The sequence below is a fragment of the Oncorhynchus nerka genome, linkage group LG23 (genome assembly GCF_034236695.1).
Source record: "Oncorhynchus nerka isolate Pitt River linkage group LG23, Oner_Uvic_2.0, whole genome shotgun sequence".
In the NCBI taxonomy this organism is placed as follows: Eukaryota; Metazoa; Chordata; class Actinopteri; order Salmoniformes; family Salmonidae; genus Oncorhynchus; species Oncorhynchus nerka.
This window is the reverse complement of record NC_088418.1, coordinates 54,478,848-54,498,429: the sequence shown is the minus strand read 5'-3', so window position 1 is coordinate 54,498,429 and position 19,582 is coordinate 54,478,848. Positions and strand designations below refer to the sequence as shown.

Genomic DNA, 19,582 nt, shown 5'->3' with positions numbered 1-19,582 from the left:
ATGATTACATCAAATTATTAACCTCACACAAAAGGAAAGATGACAATCACACAGACCAGGCAAAGGATCCCACTCAGCCAAGAGACTGCTATTACAGTGATGCTCATTACCGCATAATTCTGTTCCCAGAGGAGAATGGCCCATTTTAAACGTTGAGGGTAGGATGGAAAGTCGCCTATAAATAGACTCACTTCTTCCTCCTTATGGTGATGGAACTCCCCATGCTCTGATCAAATGTCTCTCTGACTTCAGGGCAAACTTTTTTAAAGGTTATCTATCCGGAGTTCGGCTATCGGATAGGATTAAATGCAAAAAAAATAGAATGAATAGAAGGCGGGTCTCCATTCAAGACAATGATTAATCCATTATTTTTTTATTCATTTAATCCTATCCGATAAACAAAATACTTTTTTAAAAAACTGGGCCCAGGAGGCATTCCTGAGAGGAGAGGCATATGACCCTCTCTGGACTGGTTGCTGAACATTTTCCAAACCCTCCAGCTCTCCAGCTCTTCAGTCCATGGAGCTTGAATGACACAGAAAAATGCTTCCTTTTTAGGCCTACTGCAGTAACATAATACTTCAATATGGGCCCCTCTAACCAACAGTATTTGGCACTGTTTAGGGCTATTGTACAAGTGGCACAGCAGTCTAAGGCACTGCATCTCAATACAAGAGGTGTCACTACAATCCCTGGTTCAAATCCAGGCTGTATCACATCCAGCTGTGATTGGGAGTCCCATAGGGCGGTGCGCAATTGGACCAGCGTTGGCCGGGGTAGGCCTAATGGACATAATAATTTGATTATTATCTAGTTAGATAAAGGTAAAAACCTGTTTTTTTAATGACACCTAGGAACAGCCACCCGTGTAGGCCTAATCGAACTTAAATCAATCGTATCTGTAGAAATTAGGCTAACAGCCAACCTAACTATTTTTATTCAGTCAATCCGGCTATATAATTTAAACCCTTCCTGTAGGGGCGTATTAACTCCGCCGATTCTGTTTCAAAACGTTTCTTGAACGGAAGCAAACGAAACGAAACGGGACATAACTGAATTTGTCAAATAGAAACTAGTTTAGGAACTGGCAGAATGAATACACTGACTCATTGCATACTCTTCATGAACAACTTCAGACGGAAAATGCCCATGAAGAAAATATAGGCCTATGAAAGAAAAATGCAGTAGCCCGAACTCACCTCGGCACTCTGCAGCGTTGTCTCAACTGGTTTTTACGTATAAACAGTAGGCCTACATTCCTTTTCAAAGAAACGTTTACATGGCCGTGTATCAGGTGAAAACATGGCATATCTCCATCGTGTCAACAGTTATTATACCTCAGTGGTGTCAACAACTGGGCAGGTGAGATTAATAATTATGCACGCGCTCCACAGTGGCCACATATTTTCCACCGGGTGAATTTAGTTCCAATCATGCAAATGTTGAAATTTGACTCGAGAAACATAATTACATTTAGTTGAAAACGGAATGGATTATTTCATGAATTGAAAATGCATAAATACCAAACTAGTCCCCCAACATTGTCACGACTCATGTGGTTTGGGTACGTTTCAATTACATAATTTTTCATGACATTTATTATACTTTATTAACATTTAACAAGAAAGAAACCTAAGTAAACATTATGAAACATAAATATTATTAAATATATATTATAAACTGGGGTGGTTCGATCCCTGAATGCTGATTGGCTGAAATCCGTGGTATATTTAAGCAATAAGGCACATGGGTGTGGTATATGGCCAATATTTAACTGCTAAGACATGTTCTTTTGCACAATGCAACACGGTGGGCCTGGATACAGCCCTTAGCCGTGGTTTATTGGCCATATACTACAAACCCCAGAGGTGCCTTATTGCAATTATAAACTGGTTACCAACATAGTTAGAGCAGTTCAAATATTTGTTTTGTCATACCGGTGGTATACGGTCTGATATACCACGGCTGTCAGCCAATCAGCATTCAGGGCTCGAACCACCCAGGTTATAACAGACCTTATACCAAGGGTTTAACATTTATTTTTACTCTTCTAATTACGTTGGTTTATGGCCAATATACAATGGCTAAGGGCTGTATACAGGGTTGCGTCTTGCCTAAGAACAGCCCTTAACTGTGGTATATTAGCCATATTCCACACCCCCTCGAGTCTTATTACCTAAATATACACTGAGTTTATAAAGCATTAAATGATTTAGGCTATAGATTTGTATCAGTAGCTATGCCTGCTGTGTGAGATTTTACAGGTACAGTTGAAGTTGGAAGTTTACATACACTTAGGTCATTCTTCAACCACTCCACACATTTCTTGTTAAACAGCTTGGAAAATTCCAGAAAATTATGTCATGGCTTTAGAAGCTTCTGATAGGCTAATTGACATAATTTGAGTCAATTGGAGGTGTACCTGTGGATGTATTTCAAGGCCTACCTTCAAACTCAGTGCCTCTTTGCTTGACATCATGGGAAAATCAAAAGAAATCAGCCAAAAATCAATTGTAGACCTCCACAAGTCTGGTTCATCCTTGGGAGCCATTTCCAAACGCCTGAAGGTACCACGTTCATCTGTACAAATAATAGGAAGTATCAACAGCATGGGACCACGCAGCCGACATACCGCTCAGGAAGGAGACGCGTTCTGTCTCCTAGAGATGAACGTACTTTGGTGCGAAAAGTGCAAATCAATCCCAGAACAACAGCAAAGGACCTTGTGAAAATGCTGGAGGAAACAGGTACAAAAGTATCTATATCCACAGTAAAATGAGTCCTATATCGACATAACCTCAAAGACCGCTCAGCAAGGAAGAAGCTACTGCTCCAAAACCGCCATAAAAAAGCCAGACTACGATTTGCAACTGCACATGGGGACAAAGATCATACCTTTTGGAGAAATGTCCTCTGGTCTGATGAAACAAAAATAGAACTGTTTGACAATAATGACTATCTTTATGTTTGGAGGAAGAAGGGGGAGGCTTGCAAGCCGAAGAACACCATCCCAACCGTGATGCACGGGGGTGGCAACATCATGTTGTGAGGGTGCTTTGCTGTAGGAGGGACTGGTGCACTTCACAATATCGATGGCATCATGAGGGAGGATAATTATGTGGATATATTAAAGCAACATCTCAAGACATCAGTCAGGAAGTTAAAGCGTGGTCACAAATGGGTCTTCCAAATGGACAATGACCCCAAGCATACTTCCAAAGTTGTTGTAAAATGGTTTTTGGACAACAAAATCAAGGCCTTGGAGTGGGCATCACAAAGCCCTGACCTCAATCCTATAGAAAATGTGTGGGCAGAACTGAAAAAGCGTGTGCGAGCAAGGAGGCCTACTAACTTGACTCAGTTACACCAGCTCTGTCAGAAGGAATGGGCCAAAATTTCACCAACTTATTGTGGGAAGCTTGTGGCGGCTACCCGAAACGTTTGACCCACGTTAAACAATTTAAAGGCACTGCTACCAAATACTAATTGAGTGTATGTAAACTTCTGACCCACTGGGAATGTGATGAAAGAAATAAAAGCTGAAAAAATAATTCTCTCTACTATTATTCTGACATTTCACATTCTTAAAATAAAGTGGTTATCCTAACTGACCTAAGACAAGGATTTTATACTAGGATTAAATGTCAGGAATTGTGAAAAACAGAGTTTAAATGTACTTGGCTAAGGTGTATGTAAACTTCCGACCTCAACTGTTCTGACTGGCATGTAGTGTAGGCTTTTGCTATAGGATACTACACTGAGTGTACAAAACATTAAGGACACCTGCGCTATCCATGACAGGCTGACTTGTTGAATTCAGGTGGAAGCTATGATCCCTCATTAATGTCACTTGTTAAATCCACTTCAATCAGTGTAGATGAAGGGGAGGAGACAGGTTAAAGAATACGTTTTAAGCCTTGAGACAATTGAGACAATAATTGTGTATGTGTGTCATTCAGAGGGTGAATGAGCAAGACAAAATATTTAAGTGACTTTGAACAGGGTATGGTAGTATTTGCCAGGTGCATCGGTTTGTGTTAAGAACTTCTACACTGCTGTGTGTTTCACACTCAACAGTTTCCCGTGTATATCAAGAATGGTCCACCACCCAAAGGACATCCAGCCAACTTGACACAACCGTGGGAAGCATTGGAGTCAACATGGGCCAACATCGCTGTGGAACGCTTTCAACACCTTGTAGGCTGCAACTCAATATTAGGAGGAAGGTGTTCCTGTATAGTCAGTGTATATGTGTATAATATATGTAAATGTATAAGTATGTGTAATACTCATATATGTGTGACACATGTAGTATTAAAATGTTTATAACATATACACTGAGTATACCAAACATTAGGAACACCTTCCTAATATTGAGTTGCATACCCTGTTCAAAAGCACTTCTTTTGTCTTGCCCATTCACCCTCTGAATGGCAGACATACACAATCCATGTCTCAATTGTCTCAAGGCTTAAAAATCCTTCTTTAACCTGTCTCATCCCCTTTATCTACACGGATTGAAGTGGATTTAACAAGTGACATCAATGAGGGATCATAGCTTTCACCAGGATTCAGCTGGTCAGTCTGTCATGGACAGAGCAGGTGTCCTTAATGCTTTGTACACTCAGTGTAGTATCCTATAGCAAAAGCCTACACTACATGCCAGTCACATACCTCTGTCTGTGTAAAATCTCACACAGCAGGCCTAGCTACTGATAAAAATCTATATCTTCAAATGATTGATGATTGATTTGATGATGATCTAATTGATGATTGAATTGATGATGATCTAATTGATGATTGATATTTACAATAGATTACAGTTTTTCATGTGAAAATGTGTCCTTTACAGTTTTCCCTGATGGCACTTCCGCAAGGCACTCAAGGTCGGTCTGCTGAACTGATAGGTCAGTTTCTTCTTCACCTTGAAGATCTCTCCAGACTGGGTGTAGTTCCTCAGCGCCCTGGACATCTTCTGGTAGGTCATGGGCCTCCTGTTGCCTTTCCTCTGCCCCCAGAGTGCTGCTACCTGTTCCTTGTTCCGGGAAGGGAAGCGGAACACTCCGTCTGCTGCCTACCACCCAGGAAACGCAGTGGGCCATGCCAAGGTTCTCCAGCATCTCAAACAAGAAGTGAAACAGATGCACCTTTCTACCTGTAACCACAGTAACAATGATAAGATAGAGTGGAGCGGTTAACAATATCCCATCATAATTGATAATAAAAATCCCTTTTTGAGATGACCAGCTGTGATGGTGTTCAGTGGTAAAGTTGTATGTATGTAAAACGTACAGAGATAAGCGGTGTATGGGACCATTGTCCTTTACAGTTAAAGGCAGGTCTCTTTAGGCATTGGTCCCTCAGGGCAGCATGAGCTCCAGTGGCAGTATCTGCTAACCACAAAAAGGGAAGTTGCCTTTCTCACCAGGTCCAGTGTGGTGTGTGGGTGCTGGTCTTGCTGGCATAGTATGTGGCAATGTGTGGTCTGTCCCTTTCTCAGGCAGTGTAGTGTTGTTTTGGTCCAGTAGTGTTGTTGTGTAGCCACCATGTGATTACAGGGCCTGAAAAACACGTTTTTTTTTAACCAACTGAGTTGTATGACTGAGACAAGCAGAACATCGCCCAATAAACTATAGCCATATACTGTGTATCTTTCACAGATCAAAGTGCTGTCTATGACAGGCTGACCTAAGCATCATGGGGAGGCTTATATCATTGAATGCGTACCTTTTCCTCATGGCACCAGTGATCACAACAAGTTTCACCAGAGTTTCCTTCCATTGTCACTGGTGTAGGCAAAGCACAGACGCCTCCCACTGCAATAGTGTAGAACAAGAGGTGGCATTAAAAATATACAATAATCCATTTATTTGTGTGATTCATAACGCTAATAGAGAATAACCTTTTTCTCTGCCATCTCCAGTGCCCTGTCTGTAGTGTTCCTCCAGAAAGTCCAAAATCACCTCCAGATCTGTCTGGTTGTCCTCGAAAGAATTCGGACAAAGATAACCGGTTCAAATTGCACAGCACTCACACATACAGTTCAGTTTGAAAGTGTGACGTCAATATACATCACTGTGCAGTTATCCTTAAGCTTATAACGGTCTCATATTTACCATCGTTGCCGGATGCACGTAGATTGCTGCAGTCACAGGTCCTGATCCCAGGTTTTTCACAGAGTTGTGTGTTAGATGAGATGCATGAAGGAACTGTGTGACACCCAGGCTTTTATTATGCCTCCGCAACATGACAGTCAGTTGGGGCTGCCTTGCTTATCGCCTGGCCTGCACTACTCACCACAACTAGGCTACCGTAAATAAACCTTCACCACAGGAACAATGACCACCACCCCACAAAGCCCACCACCAGAGAAGCACTGTCTCCCAGGACTGACCACATCCTCACCGCTGGGCAAGATAAGAGCAGCCATGGGCTCTCTTGACAAGAAAACAGCACTTATCACAATGGTTTGCCTTTTGGGATAGAGATACACCTTGTGTTCATGTGTTACAGAGTGTGGATTGATGGGGAATTGTGAGTGAGGGGTAGACAGTGTTGTTATTGCCGTTGCACAAGCAGACATATTTGGCTCATTCAACAAAGTTCATGGTTTTCTCTTTTTTTTCCTCTTTTTTTCCTAGGACACAACAAGGATGGGACACTTGTTGGAACTCATGACATTTTCACCATTGTTAGGTAAGCAAGAATAGCACAGTTATGTAGTCAGTGTTGAAGTCAGTTATGAAGTCAGTGTTGATGCAGTGATGAATCATTCATTGCCTAAAATAAAAGCGTATACACAGTACAAACACAAATTATACAAAAATGATTTATTAAAATACATCAATGTGTGTGAGATACAAAGGATTTCAATTCATTATTTACAAAATGACATGCAGTAATACATGTTCTTATTTGAATCCAACATTGTAGTTATTTCCCTTTACATGTACAGTACCCACACCGAATGCTTGTAACTGGTTCACAGTTCTCATAGGTAAAAAAAAAAGTTGATATATTTTCATTATTTACATATTCAATGATCCACAATACCTGATCAATGGTCATTACATTTTCTTTTAAATGGCATAACTAACGGAGAGTAAACATTTTTACATTTCTTTATGTTTCGTTATGTTTCCTGACACCCATAACACAATGGCTGTATAACAAGGCCCAGTTGTAGGCCCCCTCAGAAGTATGCAGGAGTAGCCGTATGAATTGACAGCTAGCTAAAGCAGCTTTTAACCTCTGTTATTTTCCACAGTGACGTTACCTGAGTTCACGCCTTGGTGACTGTGGATGAAGTGAAGCTTGTGGCAAGATCACAGTCTCCCTGGAGGGAGTAATGTCCATACCAGTTGTGCCAGTCAGGTGCAGCAGCAGAGCCATAGTAAGCCTGTTCAGCTGGGGCATGCTGCTGGTGGAGGAGCACCTCCCGCCCAGGGTGGCCAGCCCCGGGGTGCCCGGCGGGGGGAATGACGTGATTGATGCCCCCAAGCCTCTGGATGATCGACGGGTTGAACTGGTAGGTGAGTTTGCGGCGCACCTTTACGATCTCGCCCGTTCGGCTGTAGTTGCGCAGCGCCCGTGCCATCTTCTGATAGGTCATGGTCTTGCGGTTGCCCTTACGCTTGCCCCAGCACTCGGCCAACTTCTCTTTGTTCTTGGAGATGAAGTGGAAGGTGCCGCTGCCACGGTCCGTCCACTGGATGGAGTCAGCCGTGTTGGGATCGCCCAGAGCCTCATGCAGGTACTCATAAAGACGCAGCTTCTTGCGACCTGATGAGATGAAAAGGTTGACTTTAGTTATATTAAAATCATAAACAGGCAGAGATTCAGTTGTAACGATGTCAATTTGATACTTTCCAATCAAAAATCTGAGGTAGTAGAAACATGTTCAATTCCAGCATGTGTAGTTGTACTCTCTGAAATCTCTTACAGACATTGTCAACACTCATCGCTGATGGCCAAACACTGCTCACCTTTGCCGCTCCTCGGTGGCGGTGTGATGGAGTAGAACTGGGGGTAGTCCATGGTCACAGATGGACCCAGTGAGCCGTAAGGAACAACATGAGGCCATGACTGGCAGGACGAGGAGAGAATAACTGGTCAGGTCAGTCACATCCACATGAGACATGACACATACATGTACTGTAACCTTACATCACGGTTGTGCAAACTTGGAGAAGTCAGTCAATAGTACTACACTGGTAAAATACAATCACTTGTTCTGTACACTCACCGTCTGCTCATTCCAGTCATATGGCCCTGGCACATCAGAAGGGTGGGTGATGGGGTAGCAGCACATTATGCTCGATCGCATTGGAGGCTCAAAGTACTTATACTCTAAGTAGTGGGAGAAAAATATAGTCATTGAATAGTCTTCACTGCCAGAACCAATGAGACTAAAATGTATTGAATCATTTTTCTGACATGCTCAATACAAAGAAAATATTAACAATAATGTCCGTGCCTAAAATAATGATGGTGATTGTTAGCGTTCAGATTTAAATCTGGTTTTCTGGCATGAGTGTTGAAGTGTAAGTTCACCTGTATCACAATACGGATCGTCAGAGTGCCGTTGAATCACATCAATTGCATCCTGGAAGTGCTGGTTGATGTCATTATCCAGGGAGATCTAGGAAAACATCAATAACATGCAATCAACTACAATGTCGTAATTAGGAGAAAAGTTAAGCTACAGAATGAATAGGAATAAATGCCTTATTCGAAAACAACATGGAATGTATTTAAAATTAAACTAAATTGATCTTCAATCCGTCATGACTCACCATTTTGTATATTTGAGTGTAAACTTCAGACAAGGCAAGCAGTGTCTGACCACTGTCTGTGTGAGATGGATGTACTTGTGCAAGTGTATATATAGTGGTGTAAGCCCCAATATTCACCTTTCGGCTAAAACGAAGCGTCAGATAAAGAGATTGGTCTATTTAAATGTGTCAACGTCAATTTGTGGTTGGCAACACTTCTCTTTTTGGAAGAGCAGATCAGATACACCTCCCACAATCACTCTTTCACACTGTTACTAGATCAGATCACATGAAGATCACATGAACAACAATAACCTCTCTTATGACTTAATTTATCCAGGAATATCTTCCAATAGCATTCTAATTAGCATTTTTGGGTAGATATTTATTAACATACATATTATCTTATCATAAATGCTCTTCAGTAAATATAGACTTTACTGTAAATTGAAATCTGAGACCCTTGAACTGCTGGGGGAAATGTGTATATAATTTCCATGATATCTTCTGTGTTTTAAGTGTATTGTATGACATGGCTAACACTTACAGAGCCTATAGAAAGTCTACTCTCCCTTTCACTTTATTTTCACAATATGATGCGCTAGAAAGTGGGGTTGAAATAGATTTAATTGTCATTCTTTGTCATTGATCTATGCAAAATGCTCCATAATGTCAAAGTGAAAAGAAAATTCTACACATTTTTACAAATTAATAAAATTGAATGACTAAAATATAGTCGTTGCATTTCAAGCACATATTCAAATACAAAGACCAGGGAGATTTTTGAAAGCCTAATAAAGAAGGTCAGTGCTTGGTAGATGGGCAACAATAACAAATCAGACATTGAATATATCTTTAAGCATAGTCAAGTTAATAGTAATGCTGTGGATGATGTATTAAACCACCCAGACACATCAAAGATGCAGTCGTCCTTTTGAACTGAACTGAGGACAGGAAGGAAACTGCTTAGGGACGTCACCACGAGGCCATTGGTGATTTTTAAAACAGCTACAGAGTTCAATGGCTGTGATGGGAGAAAACAGGATGGGTCAACGTTGTAGTGACTCCACAATAATTACCTAAATGATAGAGCAAAAAGAAGAATAAAATATACAGAATATGCATCCTGTTTTCAACAAGGCGCTAAAGTAATCCTGAAGAAAAAAAACACAGCAAAGGAATACACTTTGGGCCTAAATGCAAAACCTTATGTTTGTAGAAAATCCTACACATCACTGAGTAACTACCTCCTTATTTTCAAGCATGGTGGTGGTTGCATCATGGTAGGGGTATGCTTGACATTGGCAAAGACTGGGATGTTTTTCAGGATGAAAATAAACAGCATGGAGCTAAGCACAGGCAAAATCCTAAAGGAAAACCTGCTTCATCTGCTTTCCACCAGACACTGAGAGAGGAATTCACCTTTCAGCAGGACAATAACCAAATCTACACTGGAGTTGCTTACCAAGAACACAGTGAGTGTTTTGACTTAAATATGCTTGAAAACCTATGGGAAGACTTTAAAATCGCTGTCTAGCTATGATCCCCAATACCTTGACAGAGCTTGAAGAATTTTGAAAAGAATAATGTGGGAATATTGCACAATCCAGGTGTGCAACGCTTTTATGAGACTTTCCCAGAAAGAGTCACAGCTGTAATCGCTGCGAGAGGTGTTTCTAACATGCTTTGACTTAGGGGGGTGAATTCTTATCTAATCAAGGTATATTAGTGTTTTATTTTTCATTCATCTTTTTTTTTATGACATTTGTCTTCCACTTTGACATTACAGAATATGTGTAGATCGTTGCCAAAAAAAGAATTATCACACTTTATAACATAATAAAATGTGAAGAAAACCTAAGGAAGTGTAGATTTTCTATAGGCACTGTATCTGTAACCAAACTGTAGTCATTGACATCAAGTGATAAGAACCCTATTAGTTTCCCATTCTAAAGCCTGTGTATAAGCTCCATATAGCCTTTAGCCCATCTAGCCTTTTTTCATAGTATGTTATTATGGACACACGGGATGGCTCCTGATCTATCAAAAGTAGTGAAAAGTGTTGCATCATGTCTGGTAAATAGTTGATCTGTATTTCAGTAGATTAGCAATCTGTTGGTCTTAGAATTGATACAATGTTGCTGATTTATCCTGACTTGTAATGGATATTACTGTATGCCTAAGACAAACACAATAAGGTGTGCATGATGAGTGTTGATTTCAGCAGGAGACTGAAAAGTAAATGATTAAAAACCATACTTCCCTAATTCTAATGATGGAATCATCTGCACCTGTTAAAACCTTGTGTAACGGGATTGCACCCTCTGAACCACTAGGGATTGCTAATGTACTCACCACAATTTCTATATTTTTAACAGCATTTGTTGATTTAATTTTCACCCTTGATACTTCAAAGCATTAAACAAACTAAGTGATGATAAAAATAATAAAAATACAATACATAAGTACTGTAACTATAACTTGCTGTGAGTCGATTACATAGATTGAACCTTTTTGAGATGATTAACATAATTATTAAATATTTCAGTAAATCAATGTGGGCCACACCATATGGTCACTGTTGCAACCATAGATATGTGTTGCTTGACTGGAACTGTGGAACTGATCTATGCATTATGTCATAAAAGCTGTCGTTAATGATTCATAGTTCAAGTATAAGTATTTGTCTTGTCCGCAAATCCCAACTCCTCCCTCTCCAAATAAACAAGGGATTTTTGAGAAGTTCATTTCTTAGATGCTGCCAACATACGTTTTAAATATCAACGGATTGACTCCTGAAGTTCCCCTTTCAGGTTCGCTGAGTGTGAATACAGCGGTGATCTTGCCTGGATGGGTAGATTAAAAGATTATGGACACAATGCAATAAAGATGCACAGATTATATCTATCCGTATCCCTACTTTACACTATGGCATATACTGTAAAACCGCTGTCTACACTCACTGAACTAGACCCTACATATAACTAGACAGTTTTGGGGTGCATTTGTGTGCGTGTGTATAGATGTGTGTGTGCTTGTGTGGGGTTTCCTCTAGGTGACGAGCATTGCTCGAATGCTAGAAACCACAGTGCCTAAACGTTCTCCGCTTCTAGCTTTCTTTCCATTGCACACATTAACATGGTCAAACTTCTGTCAAAAGTAAACTATAAATCAAAAACAACAACCATGCAACCAATAATGCAGGCTCTCTTGACTCCCTCTATTTACTAAATGTATTTGTGTAGATTGTGATCAAGTACATGTTTTGATTACAACATCACAGCTATAGTTCTAACAATTAACCCATAGCAGGAAGAATGGGGTTGAAATATTTACCTGAGAGCGTTCTGTGCGTGCGTGGGTGTGTATGAGTGCGTGTCTGTGCCAAGGTGTTTACATTTAATCATAAAGCAGCCATGAGGGCGCTTTATCTCTTCAAACAAAGAAGCATTTTTCTTCCCCTTCTCTGCAGGCTCTATTGAAAAGGCCTATTTATATCAACACCAATGAGGGAAGGGCAGTGTAACCGCAACACGGTCGACACCTATTCAACTTCTTTATTTACTGGCACTCAATGAAAATCAAGAAGTACTAAAGCCACTGACACAGATTAGATCTGTGGAATAAAGTTTGTGAGGCAACAGGGTTGTAATACTATATCGGTGAGATCATGTTATGGTCAGGGCATATATTTAGATTATGGATGTTGAGTTTCTTTTGTTATTTTGTATCATTTTTTGTTCTGCAAGAATGTCTTTTTCTCTCACTATATCAAAGTAACTGTAGATGCCACTGGTTCCTATTAACAGAGAATGAATGAATTTGAGACAGTCAATGTCAACAGTATAGATAACCTTTGGCTTGTGGTCCAACATGCATAGAGAAAATTTAATCACATGTGCTATATAGAAAAAAATGTGATGTATATCTCTGAGATTGTTTTAGATATAATTTCAAATGAAATAATACAGAATTAATAACGATATTTCTACTCTTTCCATTTGAAGTTTTAGCCAGTGAATCCATGGACATGGAAATGTGAACATGAGTCACTTATAATTATATCCACAACAGGAAAAACTGTTCCACACATGGCCACTAGGAGGTAGTAAAGACACATCACACCATGTCAGAAAATTATAATAATACATCTAATTTAGTCAATCCTTCAGTTCAAAGAAAAAACGGTATATGTATGTACTTCATAGAAAGTGTTAACATTTATTACTTTTTATAACAGAGCGAGAATTAAGTTTGGGAATGTTTGCTGAGTAACCATAGTGTGTTTCACAAGGAATAAAAATGGCAAAGGGACATTTGCTTATCAAATCTATTTCCCCCACAGCGGCCAATGTCGGAAAATATTGGAGCACAGAGCATAATCTGAGTGCATTCAATTCTCTAGGGCTTGCAGAAGACCTTTATTGATCTGCCATGTTAAAACAGAAATCCATCTCTACAGTGTGTAGACAAATTGCAGCTGTTGTTCTGTATTACAGCAAACTGAGCACCAGAGAGCAGTGCAGAGTCATTACTGTAAACCCAGATATCCACAGCTGCTACATAAGCTTTGGCCCTTTGCTGATTTGTAGCTGAGTCACTACACAGATGAATATCCACTAATACATTTGATCAAAAACTAACATAGTCACTGAGTTTGCCCACAGTGACACAGAACAAGCAATTATACAATACCCCTTGAAGTGGCTCAACTATAGTCATAATTAGTGTGTGTGTGTGCGTGTGCATGTGTGCGGTTTTATTTTATAGTGCATTGACGGGGACAAAAAATAAACAACAAACAAAGATCTGATTTTTAAGATATTTTAAGTGTAATTTCCTGTGAATTTACAGAGAAACCAAAATTCTTGCTCTTCCAAATCTCCTGAGCTCTTCCGTGAACTGAGTTAGCACAGGAAATAGATAAAAAATGCAACCAACCTTCATAATACTACATAGATGCAAAGAAATGCATTGTGTAAAATCCAGTATGTACTTGGTGGAATAGTTTAGAGTAGATTTGAAACGACCTGGGTTATATGGCTGCTGGGGTTCACAGGTTAGGGGTTTGCTACTTTCTGCAGTAGGCCACAGCCCCATAAGCTAACACTCCCACAATAGCCACCATTGCAGCGCCCCCACACAGCAGCACAGGTAGCTCAGTGGCAGGGAGCCATGTAGCAGGCTCAGCCTCTGTCTTCTCTGGCGGAACCTCCTGCGTCACTGGTGGGATTTCCTGTGTCTCCTGGGCAGCGTGGAGCGAGACCGAGGACTCTGGTTGGCTGTTAGTTTGTCTCTCATCTGGTGGCTGTGGTGCTCCTGGTCCTAGGACCGGGGGAGGGTGGAGCTGCTCCTGCATAGAGTATTGGAGTTCTGAATGTAACTCAGCTAGTGTAGGTATTGAGGGGACAGGAGTAGAGGAGGCAGAGGGGGGCTCTAGCTTCCAAACTGGCATGGGCATAGAGACGGTGGTGGCGTGGGATACTTCAGCAGGCTCCTCTTGGACAAATAGCTCCTCAGCCACAGACATCATTAAATCCATAGTCTCTTGGTGGTCAGCTGACACCTCAGATGAAGGTAATAATTCCTGGGTGTCCAGCTCCTCTTCCCTGAGCTCAGCCAGTTCTCTTTCTCCCCCAAGCACACTCATCACACTGGCCTGCAGCTCCTCCTCTTCCCCCAGGCTCCCGTCCTCCTCCTCCTCCTCCTCTGCCAGCATCTCCTCCTCCTCCCGCTCTAGGTGGACCATGTCGGAGATGGAGGAGTGGTTCTCGCTGCGCTCCTCAGCTAGGTGGACCACTCCGTCGCTGCTGTCCAGGCTCTTGGTGTCCTCGGTGTCCATCATGTCTCCCACGGTGGACCAGGACTCTACCAGGCTGCTCTCTGTCTGCCAGGGGCCAGACCCGCCACTGTCTCCCTGGCTCAGCTGCAGCGTGGCAAGGCCCAGCCAATCAGGCTTCTGCTCTCCAGACAGGGAACTGACCTCACCACTGTCATCCCCTCTGGACACTGCTGGGACCTTGCCCTCCAGACTGAAAACCGGCCACTAGAGAGACACAACAGACAACCAACCATTAACATGAAAACATATTGGATAATATTGTTCAAAAAATAAAGTAAATTCCTAAAATCAACAATAAATTCATCAACTGTAGTGTGTTGAATATAAAACCTTTATAACTACTTAATAGTTGCTAGAACGATTGTGTGTTTTAATGACACAGAATCTCATAGGGTCTGTTTCTGCTCTCTTGCCAACTACTTATGGAATTGTTTGGCTTGAAAATGGCAGCAATAGAGTTGGCAAGAGCACAAACCGATCTGGGACTAGGCTATCTCATAGCTGTGGTCCCTGGAAAAGGTTAACCAACATATTAGAAGATGTCCTTCAGTGACGTGGACCGATCAAGTTCTGTGTGGAAAAAGTAGCACCCTCTGTTCCGTGTTGCAGCATTCTTTTCTATGTATAGCCTGACCCTCACAGGTCTGACTATGTATAGGCCCTATATAGGTATTTCCATTTCAGCTAGGAGCGGAAGCTATTCCAGAGATTTCACATGACGTGACGTGTGGTCGAGAGTGGGGATATAGAGGAGAAGGGATTTTTACAAACCCAGCACGAATGGAGTACTGCAGTTGTGTCGTTGAAAATGTCTCACACAGTAAAACAGAGGACACAACGCATTGCACTTGCACAAAACGTTAGAGGTCGAAAAATACAGTGCATTCAGAAAGTATTCAGACCCCTTGACTTTTTCCACATTTTGTAATGTTACAATCTTATTCTAAAATTGATTCAATTGCTTTCCCCCAATCAATCTACACACAATACTCCATAATAAGCAAACACAATTTTTTTGAAATATTTGCTAATTTATATAAAATAAAATAAACTGAAATATCACATTTACATAAGTATTCAGACCCGATACTCAGTACTTTGTTGAAGCACATTTGGCAGCAATTACAGCCTCAAGTCTTCTTGGGTATGACGCTACAAGCTTGGTACACCTGTATTTGGGGAGTTTCTCCCATTCTTCTCTGCAGATCCTCTCAAGCTCTGTCAGGATGGATGGGGAGCGTCACTGCACAGCTATTTTCAGATCTCCAGAGATGTTCGATCAGATTCAAGTCCAGGCTCTGGCTGGGCCACTTAAGGACATTCAGAGACTTGTCCCAAAGCCACTCCTGCGTTGTCTTGGCTGTGTGCTTATGGTCGTTGTCCTGTTGGAAGGTGAACCTTCGCCCCAGTCTGAGCACTCGGGAGCAGGTTTGCATCAAGGATCTCGCGGTACTTTGCTCCGTTCATCTTTTTATAGATCCTGACTAGTCTCCCAGTCCCTGCTGCTGAAAAACATCCCCACAGCATGATTCTGCCACCACCATGCTTCACTGTAGGGACGGTACCAGGTTTCCTCCAGACGTGCTTGGCATTCAGGCCAAAGAGTTCAATCTTGGTTTCATCAGACTAGAGAATCTTGTTTCTCGTGGTCTGAGAGTGTTTATGTGCCTTTTGGCAAACTCCAAGTGGGCTGTCATGTGACTTTTACTGAGGAGTGACTTCTGTCTGGCCACTCTACCATAAAGGCCTGATTGGTGGAGTGCTGCAGAGATGGCTATCCTTCTGGAAGATTCTCCCATCTCCACAGAGGAACTCTAGAGCTCTCTCAGAGTGACCATCGGATTCTTGGTCACCTTCCTGACCAAGGCCCTTCTCCCCAGATTGCTCAGTTTGGCTGGGCGGCTAGCTCTAGGAAGAGTCTTGGTGATTCCAAACTTCTTCTATTTAAGAATGATGGAGGCCACTGTGTTTTTGGGGACCTTCAATGGTGCAGATTATTTTTGGTACCCTTCCCCAGATCTGTGCCTCGACATAATCCTGTCTCGGAGCTCTACGGACAATTCCTTCGACCTCATGGCTTGGTTTTTGCTCTGACATGCACTGTCAACTGTGGGACATTATATAGACAGATGTGTGCATTTCCAAATCATGTCCAATCAATTGAATTTACCACAGGTGGACTCCAAACAAGTTGTAGAAACATATCAAGGATGATCAATGGAAATAGGATGCACCTAAACTGAAAATCCAAGTCTTATATCGAAGGGTCTGAATACTTATGTAAATAAGGTATTTGTCATTATGGGGTATTGTGTGTAGAATGTTTTTTAAATCCATTTTAGAAAAAGGCTGTAATGTAACAAAATGTGGAAAAAGTCAAGGGGTCTGAATACTTTTCAAGGGCACTGTATTCCCCCAACACCCACTCCTCAACCTCTTATTGTCCCCTTGTCTTTCAGTCCATCATTTCCATTTAAATGCCACCTGTATGTAATTGTTCGTTCCTTGTATATCGAGATTGAATACATCTGTCCTTCACTGAGTGACCCTGATTAATCATTATGCATGTAAATCTCATCCCAGGCACAGTCAAAACACTGAGATCAAGTCAGAGCTGTTTATTACATAATGAAAAAGCATAGAACCACAGTGGCAGAGGACATAGAGGTCACCTTTATCCATGTTTACGATAAATATTTCCTGATTTGATCGACATTGAATGATCAAACAGCTCATGCACTTGTGCCGTACTACTTGTGTTCCTCTGCACAGTTACAGAACGCATTGTGTGTTTGTCCTGAGATCGACTGTCTCTGAGAGGCACATCAGCAGAGACCGTGGATTAAATATCTGTTGGCTAAAGCTGAGTGTAAACTGTAAGCATGCCGAGAAAGCTGCCCTCTCTCTAACATCGAGGCCTGCCAGGTGTATGTTACTAGGCATTTTGGCACAAGGGGAACCTGTGACATGGTGATCACGCTCTCCCTGCAAGGCACAGAGCAGACCTATAGGCAGATATCCACAAACGTGTTTATGTGGAAGGTTACTGTACAGTACCTGTTCTAAAGCATATTAATAGCTTAATCTGTCCAATAAGACTCATTCACTCTTTGAGTTATAGGTTTCCAATGATCCACCCCCTGACAATGGCTTTTAACCCCCACAGAGTTGAATTAAAACAAATCCCTATAATGTGGAGTCCCACTCCTTTCCAGACCTGGGTTCAATTACTATTTGAAATCTTTCAGATACATTTAGTGTTTGGTCTAGTCGGTCTGGAGTGCCAGATGGACGGGGTTTGCACGTTTGCGATTATTCTATTGGCTCCATTGCGCCAGGAAAGTTCAATCAAACCCAGATTAAGTATTTGCAATGATTTCAAATAGTATTTGAACCCAGGTTTGTTCTCTTCCCCATAGTATCAGATACCCATGATACCCATGATGTCAGAGACTCATGGTCATGATATCAGAGCCCCAGAGATAAAAGGTCAGTCTGAATGTCAGACAGAGGAAACGACACACTCTCAGCCCCTCGTGAACCATCTGATGATCTTATCCGATTGGATTTCTAGCATCAGACACATGACAACAGACACACACAAACATATACACAGGGACGTACGGACACAGACACACACACTCGAGGAAAGGCCGCACCGCACATAAGCTAGTATTTTCTGATGTCTATGACAAGTTAGCTGGACACAAGACTTCGAACATAGTCCTGTCCCTGTTGTTTAATCAGTTACTAATGACAACCACCAAACAACACCCAGAGAAACAGACCTGTTTATGTTGACAGGTGATACACACGGTTAAAACCTCTTGGAGTTGTGCCCTTCATAACATCAAAGAGCTCCATGATGGCTGATATAAATGCCTTCTATATTGGTTTAACAAAGCAAGCTTTTACAAGGCCCTCTCCCCTCAACTACATATATTACTACTACTTGTGTGTACTATTATGTCCTACTAATACTACTACAGTAGTATACACTCACACATCACAATTCCCCTAAAACAGGGCTCTCCAACCCTGTTCCTAGAGAGGTACCCTCCTGTAGATTTTTCGCTCCAACCCAAGTTGTAACTAACTTGATTCGTCGTATCAACCAGTTAATTATTAGAGTCAGGTGCACTCGATTAGGGTTGGAATAAAAACCTACAGGATGGTAGCTTTCCAATAACAGAGTAGGGGAGCCCTGCCCTAAAACAACAACAAGATATCCTGTGATGCGGCCTTGCATTCCATTAATTAAGAGCAGAATAAAATAAGTGTCTTTCTTACCTGGCTCCTCTCTGTAAAGTGTTGAAAGTCGTAGGTGAGAGACAGATGTTGAAATAGAGTAAGAGACGAGCACTCGGACAGAAAGTCAGGGCTGAGGACACAGCGACAGAGAGGGTGACATACACGCTGTAGTTAGCAATGGACTACCAGCTGCTCCACAGAACACAGGAGCCCCCCTCCCCCTCTCTCTCTATCTCACTCTTCCACTTTCTCTCCCACTCTCTCTTTCTCCATCCCCTGTCCAGTGCCCAGACTATGACATAACAGTTGGCTACAATGTGGCCATGCCTGTTTTATGGAGGGAAAAAAATATATATTCCATTTGTAAGAGGCTGCTATAGAATTGCAGCATGCAAAGTGATTGATTACTTCATCATTGTGCCAGCTTGGTAAAATAGCTCTGCCTTCTATTATGCCTATTGTCTTGCACTGGGTAGACCTAACTAGCTGTAAGTCAGTGAAAAACCTCTGAGTGACACAATAGTTAACAGTACAGAGGAGGCAGAGAGGGTAGTGCTGTCACAGGCAGTTGGCCAAAGTTTTCTGACACACTTCCAGATGGCAGACAGTCATTCACTGTTCTGTAGAAGGAAAGAATGCAGACTGAGTCAGAACCAGAATGGAAACTCTGTGCTATTTTTACGGAATTCCTCTAACCCTCTAGCATCATCTACTG

The 19,582-nt window shown here is 41.7% G+C and overlaps 2 protein-coding genes and 1 long non-coding RNA gene across 3 annotated transcripts; 1 reads left to right on the top strand and 2 right to left on the bottom strand.

Annotated features, from left to right (window-relative positions):
* The first annotated feature begins 6,640 nt into the window (after positions 1-6,640).
* Positions 6,641-9,926, top strand: LOC115133043 (uncharacterized). The gene is made up of 2 exons (XR_003864169.2): positions 6,641-6,696; positions 7,268-9,926. It is a non-coding gene; the product is annotated as an uncharacterized LOC115133043 (long non-coding RNA).
* Positions 6,822-11,520, bottom strand: LOC115133041 (transcription factor Spi-C-like). Its single transcript, XM_029665873.2, has 5 exons — positions 8,796-11,520; positions 8,554-8,641; positions 8,246-8,349; positions 7,986-8,085; positions 6,822-7,782 (listed from the first exon to the last, which is right to left on the bottom strand). The coding sequence occupies exons 1-5, from the start codon at positions 8,796-8,798 to the stop codon at positions 7,283-7,285; spliced, it is 795 nt and encodes a 264-aa protein (XP_029521733.2). The 5' UTR covers positions 8,799-11,520; the 3' UTR covers positions 6,822-7,282.
* Positions 11,521-13,584: 2,064 nt separating this feature from the next.
* Positions 13,585-19,127, bottom strand: si:ch211-214j24.14 (uncharacterized protein LOC559160 homolog). The gene is made up of 2 exons (XM_029665874.2): positions 18,907-19,127; positions 13,585-14,820 (listed from the first exon to the last, which is right to left on the bottom strand). The coding sequence occupies exon 2, from the start codon at positions 14,617-14,619 to the stop codon at positions 13,846-13,848; it is 774 nt and encodes a 257-aa protein (XP_029521734.1). The 5' UTR covers positions 14,620-14,820; positions 18,907-19,127; the 3' UTR covers positions 13,585-13,845.
* Between the last annotated feature and the right edge of the window lie 455 nt (positions 19,128-19,582).